We start from the raw sequence: 17391 nt of genomic DNA on the forward strand, positions 1-17391 counted from the left end.
AAATAAACTAACGGTTAAAGAGTCTGTGATTAAAACTGTTTCTCCCACACTCTGAATCTGAAGTTCCAGTGTAGGATTTAGGATTACTGCTCCGTCTTCTTGAGGACTATTTAAATGTCTCGGTTGGACACATCCCTTGCACGTTCAGTCAGATATGAAGCCCAGATCAGAGTCGACCTGTGTGAGGAGAAAAGAGGACGAGGCCACACGTTCGTGATCTCAACAGAACTTCTGCACTTCATTTCCCATCATCCCTTTGAGAGGCCGGGACCAGCGGGGCCGTAAAGGGGGTGGAAGGTGAGGAGGGGGGGTTCTAAGGGCCCAGGGCCTTTGGAATCGTCCTCACCTTCCACCAGTGTTAATTTCGTCGACTAAAATATTTAGTCTTAATTTTAGTCAAAGTGATATTTTTGTTGAGTAAAATTGGACTAAAACTAAATTAAAAGTTGTTCATGAGACTAAAACTGTGACTAAAATGTCCAGATATTTTAGTCGACTAAAATAAGACTAAATAAAAATGAAAAGGAGAGACTAAAATCATCCAAACTTGTATTGAGCGTCTGAAAGAGCCTCAGATCAGGTAAATTCTCTGTTAAAGGATCAGCTCTGAGCTTTGTTCATGTGGAGCAGGTCCATGAAGCAGAGGAACAACATTAAATATGATTAGAATCATATTATCAATGCAAAGTCCACTAAAACTAGACTAAAATCGAATTACATTTTTGTCAAAAGACTAAGACTAAAACTAAATTAAAATATGTTGTCAAAGTAAACACTGGTCGCCGCTGGTCACGTAAGGATTGACTCGCCCTTTCACACTCTCATTCATGCAAGGAAGTGTCTTGCCAAGGACGTAACGACAGTGTGTGCCTGTGGAAGGTTCGAACCCCCAACCTTCCTTCTATAGGCGCCTCCCGCATGACGTCACGCCAACTGAGTGACTCCATCTTGACGGGACACATGCTAATCAACTCCAGATAAACTCACCAACGTTTCATTTGCCTGAAACTTGTTTGTACTTTTCAATGGGATATCTCATCACATTATCAGCCTATTGAAAACTGCAGTAGCATAGGAGGATTTACTGTCAGTGTGAGATTTACTGTTGGTTCATCTGTGAAAGAGCGATCGATACAACAGGCTGGGTGTGTTTGACAGTATTATTATCCTGCTGGTTTAGTGAAGTGTCAGTAACTTACCTTATCACGACAATGAGAAAATCTGTATTTATCGGGTTCTGTGACCGAAATGAGACCCATAACCAGCCAAACCCGCCCAAAAATATCTGAAAACCGCAGAAAACCCGCGGACACAGGGCTAGACCGGCCATCGGGAGATTCGGGATTTTTCCCCGGTGGGCCGACGTACTTTTGGGCCAGATGGGCCGGTCAGACCGAGATAAGGCCCGTTTTACCTTATCACCGGCCCAGAATTAGCGGGAAAAGCCATTGGAGAATCTATCATTACGTAGATGCAATTACACAACTCCTCCACTAGAGGGATGTGACGTCTTCTATACCCTGCTGGTGGCCTTTCTTGAGTCATGGTTCACAGATAATCTCTATAATGAGCAATGGGCCTCTGGGACATAACACTCATGCCCCTCACACTGTGAATATAAGAGGAAATAGTTTATTGTAACTCCCTCCAGGTGACTCCGTCTTGCCCCTCGTCGTCAGTGCAGTTTGGAAATCTTATAGTTTCCATTGAAAGGATTTACAATGTTTGGTCTTTTTGGGATTTCTTTAACTCCGTGGTGAGTTTTACCGTTTCATCTTCATCTACAGTCGGATCATTTGGTTTTGAGAAGTTTATTTGTGTTGCAGTCGCGAGTGGAACTTCATTAACGGAACGCACATTTTAAGATTGTTTAGAAGTTTTACAAAAGATTAAAATGTTGAGTCTCTGAGGCGTGAGCTTGAATTCAGCAGAAACAAAATGCATCTATTGTCCTCGATTCGTAGCTTATACTGTTTTAGTTCAAGCCAAGGCCTTATTGTTTTGCTCATCACCTCCACTATTGCATTGAATATGACAGGGTTTCTTTTTTTTAGAGGGCCGGTCTTGACCCAAAAGTCCCAGGCCGATTTTTTCTGCCAGTCCAGCCCTGCGCGGACATACGGCGCAGCTGGAATTTTCAATATTGTTTACTAGTTAACAGAGCCCATGTGCTTATAGAGCCTTGGATTTGCCTTCGAAACAGTGATTTTGATCAGTAATAAGATAGAAATACACAATTTGACATTGATTACAGCGAGGCAGAAAACCACGGACAGTTTTTTTCACTCACGGAATGGCTTTAAAACCCGCCCAGTTTAATCGCGGACCTGGCAACCCTGGCCATAACCTCTGCCAGGACTTCCTGTTTCCTCTCTCGTGTGGTGAGTGTTTCCATGACGACCCAGAGACGTTCGATAAAAACGTTTATTTCTTTTCTGTTGGAGACAAAAGCAAAAACTACAGCAGAAACCAGGCACTCGACACACGCTGTACACGGCTCCGCAGAGTCCGGAGTCCGGAGGCCCGTCCACGGCCGGACCGGACCGTCCGCGCCGGCCCGTCCACGCCGGACCGTTCACACCGGACCGTCCACACCGTCCGGGCGAGAGTTCCTCAAAAAAAACAAACGGGGAAACTGGAGCAGCGACCGGCCGCGAGCGGGAGCGAAGGCGCCGCGGCCGGTCGACGCCGGCCCCACATGGAAAACGCCGCTTCCGTCACAGTCAAAGAGCGGCGGGAGGATAATAATAATAATAATATTCATACAGTCCGTTTGGGAATTCCTTAAAGCTTCATGGTCCTTCTGCGCAGAGTTCATCCCGGGCACGTGGACACAAACTAAAGTCAAACAGAAGAGTCTCCAAACCGCCCCGTCCGGGTGACAATCACAAAACAAGCGCGACTTTTCGACGAGAAACATCGGCAGCGAAACAGTGGAACTAAACCTGAAATGTTTCAAATTTAGAGAATGTTCATGTTCTGAAAGGAGGGGCCGGGACAATGTTGTGAGTCACGTATCGAATCAGGAAGTGTGACTAATGTGGCAATAGGCGGCGTTCACGATTTAGAATGTGATGATGTCATAATGTCAGATGGAGGGCGGGGCCAATACAACTCTATGGGAGAAATGCAGTTTTTGGAAGAAATCTCCAAAACGAAAATTGACAAATGTTTTTCCTCTTCAGTATTTGATCGTGATTGGATTCACAAACCTGTGATATTATTTTTTTGTCTTTCTATTGGACAACATCATGGTCATGTTTTCGCATATTGTCACCACTATTTGACATTTTTCAGAGATAATAATTGGACATTAGTTCATATGTTCTGACAGAGGAGACAATGAACTCTGTGACAGTTTGTGTTTCATGTGGATTCCTCCAGTAATGACTGAGATATGAGCCAAAAAACAAAGACATAAAATATGCATTTTGTCAGTTACCACCGTTACCATAGTTACCGTCAGTTGACCTCCACCTCAATGTTAAACTATAGGCTCTTTAGAATGTTGTGATGTCACGTGAACGCTACTTATTAATGGGAATAAACAGGGAATAAATAAGTGAGGGTTTAGATCTGTGGTTCTCAGCTGGGTGGCGCCTGTAAATAAACGTGCCTTGCCTTGTGTCGGGACCACAGTTTAATATAATAAAGGTGAGCGGGTCCCATTCAGCCCCATTCATTGTAAAGGTCCCGAGTCCCGTGTGAACCTTAATGAGGGGGTATTCTGCTTTTTTCAGTCCCATAGCACCAGTCTATATCACACTACAATGATGACAAACCTTCTGTCGGTCTGTAAATGCAGTAAATCAGAATAACTGCCTTGTATAAAATGTCTCTCTCAAAATGGCCTCTGTCTCTTTAACCTCTTAACTCCCGCCTGCACCGAGAGGATCTTTTTCCTCACGTCGTCAGATTTTTTTTCCATCATTTTGTTTGTTGGTATTCAACACATTTTTGTAGATCTTTTGTCTTTTTTTTTGGGTCATTTTTTCGTCCATTTTTTATCAAATTTTGGTCATTTTATGGTCGAATTTTGTCACATTTTTGTCATTTTTTGGTCAATTTCTTGTGACATTTTTGCCACTGTTTCATCAATTTTTCGTCACTTTTTTGTCACATTTTTTATAATTTTTTTGTCAAATTTTTGTCATTTTTTTGTCATTTTTTGTCACATTTTTGTCATTTTTTTGTCACATTTTTATCATTTTTTCATTAATTTTTTAGCACATTTTTATCACTTTTTTGTCAATGTTTTCTCACTTTTTTGTCACATTTCCATCATTGTTTTCGTCTCAGTTTTGTTGCTATTTTCACACCTTTTTCCAGAAGCTTTTGGATTGGGGCAAAGCCAAACTGGAGAAAATGTGCTCGGTTCAGGCGGGAGTTAAGGGGTTAAGAACCTCTGAGCCTTTAGCCACGCCCCCTCCACACGCTGTCTGTGGCATCAGTGGGGAGGGGGTTCTGCTGAGGAGCAGTGGTTGGTTACTCGGCTGGTGACCAAAGCTCGGAGGCGTCTCCAGGAGGTGGGGGCGTTCCTAGGAGGACTCAGGCAAACCCATCCCTAAAATGGCCGCCATCAGAGTTTTTACAGATTACTCAGAAATACGTGAATGTGCCTGGGTCCTGACGCCAAACCAGCTGAGAACCACTGACCTCTGACCTGCAAGAGTCGAACATCTGTCACAGAGAGGAAAGAAGTCGCATTGATCATTATCAGAGTGAGAGACAGGAGAGACGTTCAGCAAAAGATCTAAACAAATGAAAGTAAAGTATGGAGCGGTTTGGAGACGTTTGCACCGGGCGGGTCAGGTCTGTAAGGTTCAGTCTGAGAAGTAAAAAACTGGCCTTTTTCTCCTTCTTCTCCTTCTTCTTCTCCTTCTTCTTCTTCTTCTTCTTCTTCTTCTCCTTCTTCTTCTTCTTCTTCTTCTTCTTCTTCTTCTTCTTCTTCTTCTTCTTCTTCTTCGTCGGTTTGTCGTTATTTTTTGGTTTTCCTTCATTTGGTTCAGTCGTGGTTTTCGGGGCAGAGTGATCCGGACGTGAGGATCCGCCAGAGGAACGAGTATCTTTACAATCTCATTTTACTTCATCATTTTAATTCAAAAGTACTCGTTCCTCTGCAGACGCCTTCACTTGGAGATGAAGAACGTTCTCAGCTCCGGTCAGGGCTGGAGATGGAGCTGACGACGAGGGCTGGGCACCGATACACCGATACTGGTACTTCACCGATATTTGGTTTTCGATACTGAAATATTTGTCATATTGTATCGTAAAACAGATAAATAATGTTCATTTCCTTTTCCTTCCATTTCATTTCTTTTACATTTGTATCATTTATTTGTGGCGACAAAAGGGCAGAAAAAACACACTCCGTATTTTTCCCAAATTTTCAATTATTTTTTCAATTTATTCCCAATTTTTTTCAATTTTTTTCACTAATTTTTACACCAATTTTGCAAATGTTGTTTCCATTTTTTTCTAAATGTTTTCCCAGTTGTTTTTTCTATTTTATTTTTCACCTTGTGTTAGGGCTGTGCAATTAATCGAAATTCGATTACGATTTCGATTACAACAGTAACCGATTACAAAATTAGCATAATCGCAAAAAATCGATTATTATTTATTTTTCTTTTTTTTCAATTTTTTCTTTTTCTTTTTCTTTATTTTTTTTCAAATTTTTTTTTTCAATTTTGGTTTTTTTTGCAAAGCAGACTTGCGTTATTTCAGGGCGCTGGGATTATTTCCCCTTCGCGTTTCTCGTGCCGTGGCTCACGCTTTTGTCTGACATAAAAACAAACGGCGCTGTGTGATGATGTCATCAGGCCGCGCTGCTCAGTTTACTTGCGCAGGTGTGAGGGCCGGCCAGCAGGGGGCAGGTGTGAGGGCTGGCCAGCAGGGGGCAGGTGTGAGGGCTGGCCAGCAGGGGGCAGGTGTGAAACAGAGACCTCTCTTTAATCAAGGCGTACTTGAAATCATTTGTACTTTCATGACTGTTCAGAAAACATAAAGTGAAGTGTTTTGATTGATAAATAAATGAAATAAAGATAGACTTTTTTTTAAAGGCAACAAATGATCGTTTGAATAATCGTGATTTCAATGATGACAAAAATAATCGTGATTATTATTTTTTCAATAATCGAGCAGCCCTACCTTGTGTTTCACTTTTTTCCCATTTCCCTCGAATTTCCCCCAGATTTTGCATCAAAACCTCGACCCAAAGACGTTACGTGTTTTCTCAGATGTTGCTTTTGATTTTTTTTTATGCCAGTCGTATCTAAAGTGTCTGTAACTGTGCCCAGCCCTGGTTACAGCGCCTCCTACGGGCTCCTCCGCATCCTGGTCGGGGGGGATTGAATAGGCGAGCCGGGAGGCGCCTCATACGGGCTCCTCCGCGTCCTGGTCGGGGGGATTGAATAGGCGAGCCGGGAGGCGCCTCATACGGGCCGCTCCACCGCGTACTGGCCGGGGCTGAGGTCGGGGGAGTGAATAGGCGAGCCGGGAGGCGCCTCATACGGGCCGCTCCACCGCGTCCTGGCCGGGGCTGAGGTCGGGGGGACTGAATAGAATAGGCGAGCCGGGAGGCGCCTCATACGGGCCGCTCCACCGCGTACTGGCAGGGGCTGAGGTTGGCGGCGGCGGGCTGCACGGGCGGGTACACGCTGAAGTTGGCGTGCTGCTTGGCCTTGAGCCGCAGCGACGCCAGGCTGGAGCTGCAGGACTCGCGGTACATGTACGAGGGGGCGGAGCCGGCGTAGGGGCAGGGGGCGGAGTTCAGCGCGGCGGGCGGGGCCAGGCCGTTCAGGTTCTGCACGGAGCCGGGCACCATGCCGGGGTGGCCGGCGGTGGAAAACATGGGCTGGGTCTGCAGGGGCGTGGCCAGCGGGGCGCTCAGGGGCGTGGTCAGCGGGGCGCTCAGGGGCGTAGCCATGCTGTTGAAGAAGGGGAAGCTCTTGGCCCCCAGCGGCGCGCTCAGGCTCTTGGTGGCCCAGTTGTTGTAGGAGTATCCGGCCGCGTACATGTCGTCGTACTGCACCAGTCCGTTAAACTGAGAGCCGAAGCCGCCTTTGCACAGCTCCGCCTGCTGGTGGCGCTCTCGCTTCCTCCACTTGGCACGCCGGTTTTTGAACCACACCTGCAGGACACAGAGAGGGAGGAGTTCAGTACAGAGATGTTTAATAAAACTCTAGCGTCGTCATAGTAACACATCGGAGCTAACGGCTCTGGCGGCCATTTTGTGCTCGTCCTTTTGAACCGAGAGCTTTGTTTTCAAGTGACGTTAGGGAGTCGGCGAGTCCAGAAACCTGTCAGAGTCTGTTAGCCAAAGACATTTAAAGGAACAGGCCACCGTTTTTCCAGACTGAGATATGTTCTTACCTGAGCTGTGACGAGTTCTTTAGGACCTGTCTGATCTTCAGTCACGTAAACACAGCGCAGACGGCGTTAGCATTTAGCCTCTCCCTCTCTCCTCTATAGCTCCAAAACAGGTCAAGATAGAAGCTACCAAGCTCTTCCACGTTTCCCCTATTTAAATATGGTTACGTGAAGTGTTCCACTACAAAGTATAATTACACAAAATTAAACTATGTGGATTTTCTAAGCGGATAAAAGGGGGAACTATATTGTAAGGCGTAATAATACCAGGAGTAGTTTGGCATCCGCGCAGTAAAGTGAAGATTACTGCGCAGATTTCGAACTACTCCTGTGTCCGCTTAGAAAATCCACATTGTTTAATTTTGTGTAATTATACTTTGTAGTGGAACACTTCACGTAACCATATTTAAATAGGGAAAACGTGGAAGAGCTTGGTAGCTTCTATCTTGACCTGTTTTGGAGCTATAGAGGAGAGAGGGAGAGGCTAAATGCTAACGCCGTCTGCGCTGTGTTTACGTGACTGAAGATAAGACAGGTCCTAAAGAACTCGTCAAAGCTCAGGTAAGAACATATCTCAGTGTGGAAAAACGGTGGCCTGTTCCTTTAATAGAACTCTCGATGATGTTGCTCTGGGTTAGGAGGGCCAGACACAAGATGGCCGCCAGACCTGCCATTGGTTCAAGCCATAGACTGTAAAAAATAATGGACGGCTTCTGCTCACTCCTCCCCGTTTACCATCATGACCACGGTCGAGGGGGAAGTCATGGCGGATTTACAGACTCCGCCTCCCCAGCTCTGACAAAGCATGTTCCTAAAAAGGAAACAATCTGACCCTCATTAAGTACGAGATTTCTAAAATTCTTCTTACAAAAACCAGCCTGGTTTCTTAAACTGTGACTAACCCAGCGTTATCACAGGACAGGTTTTAAAGTGTCTAAATTCCAATGCTTTTCTATGGGAGACTAGCGGCGACATGGAGGTGCTACAGCAATGGCGGCCCCCAGTGTCGTGGTCATGAAGCAGAGCAGCCAGCGGACATTGGTTTGAAGTGACGTTAGCGAGTCGGCTAGTCCGGAAACCTGTCAGACTCTGGGTTAGGAGGGCCAGACACAAGATGGCCGCCAGACCTGCCTTTGGTTCGAGCGCGTTACGATGGCCACGCCCCATCGAGAGTTTTATTTTGCCCTTCGCATTAAACAGCACTGAACGATCCAGATGTTTTCAGCTGTTGTAAACCATCAACCACAGTGAGGTCAAAGCCTCGTTAGAAATGAACGAACAGACGAATCGAGGCCTGTTCAAACTCCATCAGACCTGAGCTGTAAACATGGTCTTGTAACTGAACATGTTTACATGGTTATGAGGCCAAAATGAGTTTATTTTTGTTCTTGCAGCTCTCAGTGTAAGAACAAAGCTCTTGCGTCTTATGAAGTATGAATGAGCCGTCGTACGATCGCCTCCACGTCCTCCTCACGTGAGCCGTGTGGCGCCTCTCTCAATCTGAATCAGGAAACTTTATTAATCCCATGACAGACAGTTCTTTGTAGTGACTCAACAAACGATTCTCAAAGGTCCAGCGACACCGACTGACACAAACGACTACTACTGACACGCAGGGCTGGACCGGCCATCGGGAGATTCGGGAGTTTTCCCGGTGGGCCGACGTACTTTTGGGCCGGTTGGGCCAGTCAGACCGAGATAAGGCCCGTTTTACCATAACACCGGCCCACAATTAACGGGAAAAGCCATTCGATTATCTATCTTTACATAGATGCAATTACACAACTCCTCCACTAGAGGGATGTGACGCCTTTCTTAAGTCATGGTTCAGATAATCTCTATAATGAGCGATGGGCCTCTGGGACATAACACTCATGCCCCTCACGCTGTGAATATAAGAGGAAATAGTTTATTGTAACTCCCTCCAGGACCCACAGAACCTCAGACCTCTATTTTTATACATTTTAGACAAATGTTTGCAAAGAAGTGCATGCTGGGAGTTGTCAGGTGACTCCGTCTTGCCCCTCGTCGTCAGTGCAGTTTGAAAATCTTCTAGTTTCTATTAAAAGGATTTATAATGTTTGGTCTTTTTGGGATTTCTGTTCTCACTCCACAGCTCTGTAACTCTGAGGTGAGTTTTACCGTTTCATCTTCATCTACAGTTGATCATTTGGTTGGTTTTGAGAAGTTTATTTGTGTTGAGAGGAACTTCATTAATGGAACTCACATTTTAAGATTGTTTAGAAGTTTTACAAAAGTTCCTTCAAGTTATAAATGAAAAGATTAAAGTGTTGAGTCTCTGAGGCTTGAATTCAGCAGAAACAAAATGCAACTATTGTCCTCGATTCGTAGCTTACACTGTTTTAGTTCAAGACAAGGACTTATTGTTTTGCTCATCACCTCGACTATTGCATTGAATATGACTGTTTTTTTTTAGAGGGCCGGTCTTGACCCAAAAGTTCCGGGCCGATTTTTTCTGCCAGTCCAGCCCTGCTGACACGAGTTTGATTTAAGAAGCTTTTTACAGAAGGGACACATGAGTTTGAAGAGTTAAAACACCGACCTGAGGACATTCATCTGAATCATGACCACAGGATCTAAGTCTCTGACCAGCCTTTGTGACCAGACTCTTCCAGAGCGACGTCTCTGTCGGACACCAGTGATTATGGACACATGAACAGATCTCTCACAGACAGAGAACCGAAGAACCGAACCAACAGATGAGAGAAAACGTGAGACTTTCTGTGATGGATCTGACAGTGTTTCAGGACCTGACCCGGAGGAGAACTCTGTCTGACCATCTCAACGGACCTTCTGGATTCATGTTCTCGCAGAAACATTCCTCAAACTTCACCGAAACGAGACAAAAAAGGTGAAAGAAAAGCCCGGCTGTGATTCCGTCTGTCAAAGCCAATTAAAATCAGAAAAACTCAAAATGAAAAGCTGGATTTGGAAGCGAGTCAATAAAAGAAAACTCTCCTTAAAACACGCTGTTATTAACGGGAGCGCGGGGGGAACGGGACGCGGCGATCCTTCAGAATAAAACGCCTTCGTATTAACGGCGTTATTAAAAGAGCGGCGCGACACGAGCCGAGGATTAACCGTTTAAACGCGAGATTAGAAACTTTTATTAAAGACGCGGCGCTTTATTGGAGTCTGGAGCCGAAAGCCGAAGCCGCCGAAAGTTACAAAGTTCATTACGGACTCGGAGAACACGAACGCACTTTAAATTTCCTCTGTTTTAATTACGTGTCAGTCATTTCATCCTTTTTATTGTTGATCCAAGGAAATGTCAGGCACACAGAAGGAGAAAGACGTCCTCGAGGTGAAGTCACTCACGGAAGAAGATCTGCCTTAACTCCCGGGACTCGCACAGGGAGAGGATTATTATTAAAGAAGAAGAGAAAACACAGGATTTCAAGTGAATAGAGATTCATTTTCAGTGAAGTGAGATGTGTTTTATTCTTCGTTTAAGTGCAAAAATACTTATTCCACTGACAGACTTTTAGAAATCGAGGGCAAAGTTAATTCCACCGGGTCCGTTTTCATCTCTGGGATTTTCTGACAAAATATAACTGAAGAAGTTGGTCAAACCTTCTGTCTTTAACCTCTTAACTCCCGCCTGAACCGAGAGGATCTTTTTCCTCACGTCATCACATTTTTTTTCCATCATTTTTTTGTTGGGTATTCAACTCATTTTTTTTACTTTTTGCCTCTTTTTTTTCGTCAATTTTTCTCAGATTTTCGTAATTTTTTGGTCAAATTTTAATCACATTTTTGTCCATTTTTGTCCTTTTTTTGTCAATTTTCTGTCATTTTTTTGTCAAATTTTTATCACATTTTTGTCATTTTTTGTCATTTTTTTGTCATTTTTTTGTCCATTTTTTGTCATTTTTTTGTCACATTTTTGTCACATTTTTGTCATTTTTTTGTCACATTTTTGTCTTTTTTTTTGTCTTTTTTTGCCTTTTTTTGTCACATTTTTTGTCACATTTTTGTCATTTTTTTATCACATTTTTGTCATTTTTTGTCATTTTTTTGTCATTTTTTTGTCCATTTTTTGTCATTTTTTTGTCAAATTTTTATCACATTTTTGTCACATTTTTGTCATTTTTTTGTCATTTTTTTGTCATTTTTTTGTCACATTTTTGTCACATTTTTGTCATTTTTTTGTCACATTTTTGTCTTTTTTTTGGTCTTTTTTTGCCTTTTTTTGTCAAATTTTTATCACATTTTTGTCATTTTTTGTCATTTTTTTGTCATTTTTTTGTCCATTTTTTGTCATTTTTTTGGTCTTTTTTTGCCTTTTTTTGTCACATTTTTGTCACATTTTTGTCATTTTTTCGTCCATTTTTTGTCAATTTCTTGTACCATTTTAGTGACATTTTTGCCACTTTTTCATCAATTTTTCGTCACTTTTTTGTCAATGTTTTCTCACTTTTTTGTCACATTTCCATCATTGTTTTCATCTTAGCTTTTTTCCAGAAGGGGTAAAGCCAAACTGAAGAAAATGTGCTCGGTTCAGGTGGGAGTTAAGGGGTTAAAGGGCAAGTGACTATGCCTCCCTGCTGCATGTGGTCCTCACTCAGCCAATCAGAAGAGATCACCCAGCAGTGGTTGGTTACTCGGCTGGTGAAAGCTCGGAGGCGTCTCCAGGAGGTGGGGGCGTTCCTAGGAGGACTCAGGCAAACCTATCCCTAAAATGGCCGCCATCAGAGTTTTTACAGATTACTCAGAAATACGTGAATGTGCCAAGGCAACACTTCAGGCACGTTTTTAATGAGGGAGTGACAGAATAACATGATGGAAAGCTTGAAAAAGTCCATTTTGCATAATACCCCCCCTTTAAAGTGTTCTGTGTCATTAACAATCAGACTTTTATCGGAGTCGTGTTTAAATTCTTTCCCTCTGAGAGCAGCATCAGAAGAGGCCGAGCGCGTCGGCTCTGAGCGCGCTCCGTTTGTTCAGCGCGGGGTCAGAGGTCACATGCCTGAGTCCGTCTGTTATTTTAGATCCACAAAAGTCCATTCTCTGAGTCCTGGACCAGACGGCATTCCTCTAAAGCCCACACTGACCCTGCAGAGACCGGCAAACACAGGGCGGCCTGGGCATAGGCGACCCAGGCGGGAGGGTAAGTGGGATCTTTTGGGCCTGACGCATCTCCACACTTTGAGTTAAGCAAATGAATAATATAGTTTCATATATTATTAATATGTTACTTTAACCTCTTAACTCCCGCCTGAACCGAGAGTATTTTCTCCTGTTCAGCTTTACCCAAATCCTGTAGGCCAGTGTAGCACCTCATTTGAAAGCTAAGACCTGCAAAACTAAATGGATCTTTTTCCTCACATCATCAGATTTTTTTTCATCACTTTTTTTGTCGGGCAGTCGTCTCATTTTTGTCAAATTTTCGTGACTTTTTTGTCACTTTTTCGTCAAATTTTCCAATTTTTTTTGGGGTCAAATTCTTGGCACTTTTTTGTCCAATTTTTGTCAATTTCTTGTCACTTTTTCTTACATTTTTTTTCAATTTTTCGTCAAATTTTTCTCATTTTTTTGTCACTTTTTCGTCCATTTTTTCCTCACTTTTTTCACATTTTCATCCTTGTTTTCGTCTCAGTTTTGTTGCTATTTTCACACCTTTTTTCCAGAAGCTTTTGGATTGGGGTAAAGCTGGAGAAAATGCTCTCGGTTCAGGCGGGGGTTAAGAGGTTAATGTGAAATGTTGTACTTATGTAGATTAAATGACTGTACATGCGTTTTTAATGAATACTTTTGTGCTGGAGTAGTTTTCTCCTCCACCAGCAGGAGGCACTGTAGCTGTTATGTTTAATAGTTACCAGTAATAGAGTTAAAAAACATGTTGAACCATGTGATCGACATCATCCTTCTGTCTCACAGAGAGCACGGCCTGTGAGTATTTTATGTTTAATATCTAGAGCAGTGGTTCTCAACCTGGGTCGGGACACCCAAGGGGGTCGCCATTTAGATAAAATAGCCATATTTTCATTGCCATATAAATCTGATATTTTATTGTAGTATGTGTGTGCATGTTTTTGTTTTTTAACCCCTTAACTCCCACCTGAACCAAGCACATTTTCTCCAGTTTGGCTTTACCCCAATCCAAAAGCTTCTGGGAAAAAGCTGAGACGAAAACAATGATGGAAATGTGACCAAAAAAATGACAAAATGTGATAAAATTTTGACAAAAAAATGACAAAAATGTGATAAAAATTTGACAAAGAAATTACAAAAAATTGACAAAAGTTTGACAAAAATGAGTTGAATACCCAACAAAAAAATGTTGTGACGTGAGGAAAAAGATCCTCTTGGTTCAGGCGGGAGTTAAGAGGTTAAGAATTATGTCGGCGACTATTGGGGGGTTGCGGCGCCAAAAGGTTGAGAACCACTGATCTAGGGTCTAAAAGGCGATGTTGATAATTGTTTGTGAAGATTTATACTAAAACATTTATATTTGTCAGATTGAAGTTTTGATGATTGTTTGTTGTTGCTACATTCATAAATGTGAATATAAGAATATAAGAATATAGTCTAATGCTGTTTCATTTTTTCGGTAATTGGAGGTTATGTCAAATAAAAGGACGTCACATTTATCATGGAGTTCATCGTTGTGTCTGAGTCACTGAGGACTTTCATGACAAACAGAACCTTAACGGGACTATACAGGGATTACATTTTTTTTAAATGTTAAAACTAAGTATTTTCCTCCCCCTACATTTTTCAACAATGTCCTAATGTGTAGAATGAGACCTGTTCACTACAACTGCCTCTAAAATCCTGCCCTGTCACTCAGAAAGCGCCGTCATGCATGAGCTTAACATAGAAGCTGCAGTTACACGTATGGCCTGAGGTGGCAGTAGTGAGTACAAAATGGCGACCTTGCATCCAGCCCGTTTAACGAATGTTCTAATACACGAAACAATGATCTGGAGGAGTCAGTTCAATATGATGAAGCGAAGCGGTATGAACGCTGTCTGCGGCTGTGACGAGTGTGGGCGTGCGCTGTTTCTGACGAGTGTGGGCGCTCACCCGGACCCTCGCCTCGGTCAGGTTGGTCCACACGGCGATCTCCTCCCTGGTGGACATGTCGGGGTAGCGGTTCCTCTGGAAGGTGGACTCCAGCTCCTGAAGCTGCTGCGACGTGAAGTGCGTCCTCTGCCGCCGCTGCTTCTTCTTCAGGGCGCCGTCCTCCACCGAGTCGTCCAGCGCCAGGCCGGACTTATCTGTGTCTGAGGGGGGAGGGGGGGGGAGAGGGGGGGGGGAGAAGGTTAATGGGAGACGCACAAACAGCTGAACTTTCACTCATTTCTTCTTTTTGTTTTGGAGCAGCAAACGTCCACTAGGGGGCACAGTTCACATCTTGAGGCTGTTCAATGAAGAGCGAGCATGAGGCTATTTGACCCCCCACCTTTAACCCCTTAACTCCCACCTGAACCGAGCACATTTTCTCCTGTTTGGCTTTACCCCAATCCAAAAGCTTCCGGAAAAAAGCTGTGAAAATAGCAACAAAACTGAGACGAAAACAGTGATGGAAATGTGACAAAAAAGTGACGAAAAATTGATGAAAAAGTGGCAAAAATGTCACAAGAAATTGACAAAAATGACCAAAAAAATGACAAAAAAATTGCCAAAAAAATGACTAAAAAATTACAAAAAAATTACAAAAAATAACTAAAAATTGACAAAAATGTGACAAAAAAAGTGACAAAAAATTGACGAACAAATGACAAAAGTGTGACAAAATGTTACAAAAGAAATTACAAAAAATAGCAAAAAGAGACAAAAAAAAATACAAAAAAATGACCAGAATGTGATTAAAAAAAATGACGAAAAAATTACAAAAATGTTACAAAAAATGACCACAAAGTTGCAAAAATGAGTTGAATACCCAACAAAAAATTATGGAAAAAAAATCTGATGACCTGAGGAAAAAGATCCTCTCGGTTCAGGCGGGAGTTAAGAGGTTAAAACAGTAAATGATAAATGTCTCAGCGGGACCCCCTGGATCTTTCACCCCCTTCCCACCAGGTCGGAGGTACAAGAGCATGAACTGTGGGAAAACTAGGTTTAAAAAGTATTCCCCCCCCCCCGAAAATGTGTCCTCTGCATTTGACCCGTCCTTCGATGCTACTGGACGACCCGTGAGGAGCCGCGGGCCCCGGGACCAGCTCCAGATGTGGAGGTGGCATCGAAAAGAATAAACAGCTCCTTCTCGTTCACCACAATGACCTCCTCCCCAGCTCTGACCAAGCGTGTTCCCAAAAAGGACAAAAGGGCGGGATCTTCTCTGTAGACTCCGCCCTCGTGTGACGTCCGGCCCTCATTAGTACGAGATTTCAAAACATTTTCTCAGGATCTCAGGATGAACATCAGCTGTAGAAAGTTTAAGAACATGAGAAACCCGGCTCTAAAGTCAACAAAAAAAATGACAAAAAAAATGACAAAAATGTGATAAAAATTTGACAAAAACAAAACAAAAATTTGACCAAAAAGTAACGAAAAATTGATGAAAAAGTGGCAAAAATGTCACAAGAAATTGATGAAAAAATGTCAAAAATGTGACAAAAAATGACAAAAATGTGACAAAATGTTACAAAAGAAATTACAAAAAAATACAAAAATATGATAAAAATTTTACAAAAAAAAAATTGACAAAAAATGACTAAAAAATTAGGAAAAATGTGACAAAAAATGACCAAAAAAATGACAAAAAAGTTACACAAAGTTACAAAAAAGTTACAAAAATTGTGGCAAAAAGTGGCAAAAATGTCACAAGAAATTGACAAGTCTAAAGTCGTTTTTAACGTGTTTAAAGTGCAATGCATTCCGATGGGAGACTAGCGGACTAACAGAAAGGCCCCGTCCAGGTGGGAATCGAACCCGGGACCTTCTAGCTGTGACGCACGAGCGCTAACTGCTAACTGCTACTCACGGGGGGCGATGGGGGAAGTGTCTGGTATATGAGGTAAAGTAAGAGGAGAGTGAAATATCAGTCGCTGTGACAAGGAGATCTTACACAAAGTTTTAGAAATGAGAAGGTCTGGGCTTTCAAATGAACATCACACTGGCATGGTCTATGTAACGCTAGCCCTGAGCTGACCACAGGTTTAGGGTCAGTGTTACTGTTAATAAATCAGCTGTAGGGCCTTCAGTGAACTCATCCTCTCTCTCATGTAAACACGGATCACAGCCACGGCCTATTGTACATGTTTTGTTCTGCTCACTCTGAACCATGTGACAAAGACTGGCTGTAGTTGTAGTAGTAGTAGTAGTAGTAGTAGCAGTAGTAGTAGTAGCAGTAGCAGTACTCGTAGTACTCGTAGTACTCACCGCTGTGGTCCTTGGGCTCGGTGTGGGGCGTCCCAGAGTCAGACAGAGACAGGGCCGGGCTCCGAGCCTCCGAGTCCAGGAGCGAAAACTCCATCTGAAAAACACGAGTTACTTTTATCACCCACTACTCAAGTACACGCAGAGGTACTCGGATACATTTACTCAAGCAGCTTCTCAGAGCCATGTTTTTCTGCTTGAGTAACATTACACTAAAGTATTTGTATCAGTAGAATAAACAGTAACTCAGTCGCTTTAAGTAAATTTTCAAGAGGGATTTTTTTCTTGTTATTGTACATGTTTTGTTTCTCATCATGTATGTACTCGGTTACTCACAGTACTCGAGTAGAATTTCCGCATTTGGGATTACTACCGCACTACTTATTAGTCAGTAACGTATCTACTCTTAATAATGCAGTAGTTTTGTTCAGCTCTTCGTAATAAGTTGATATTTTATTGTATTATTCATTTGGACTCGGTGACGTTAAAGTGAAACTCTCTCACTCTCACACCGGCCTCAGTGAAGTGTTTTGCTCAAGGGCACGATGTCAGGGCGGGACTCGAACCGTCGACCGCCCGCTCTGACCAAACGACTGGAGCCTGACACTGAGCACTTTTCTCTGGGAGTAGATTATGTTATTATAATGTGATGAATTAAACATGTCCCTTCTC

At 43.0% G+C, this 17391-nt stretch overlaps 1 protein-coding gene across 1 annotated transcript in view; it reads right to left on the reverse strand.

Moving 5' to 3' along the window:
• Positions 1 to 6407: 6407 nt before the first annotated feature.
• LOC306971708 (pituitary homeobox 3-like) overlaps positions 6408 to 17391 on the reverse strand; it is a 21009-nt gene continuing 10025 nt past the window's right edge. Inside the window, exons 2-4 of the mRNA XM_079568065.1 lie at positions 16723 to 16816; positions 14422 to 14621; positions 6408 to 7132 (exon numbers count right to left, since the gene is read on the reverse strand). Of these exons, the coding sequence (XP_079424191.1) occupies positions 6587 to 7132; positions 14422 to 14621; positions 16723 to 16816 (840 nt within the window). The 3' untranslated portion in view covers positions 6408 to 6586. The remainder of the gene's footprint in view (positions 7133 to 14421; positions 14622 to 16722; positions 16817 to 17391) is intronic.

This window comes from Gobius niger, assembly GCF_951799975.1.
Source record: "Gobius niger genome assembly, chromosome: 12".
Classification (NCBI taxonomy): Eukaryota; Metazoa; Chordata; class Actinopteri; order Gobiiformes; family Gobiidae; genus Gobius; species Gobius niger.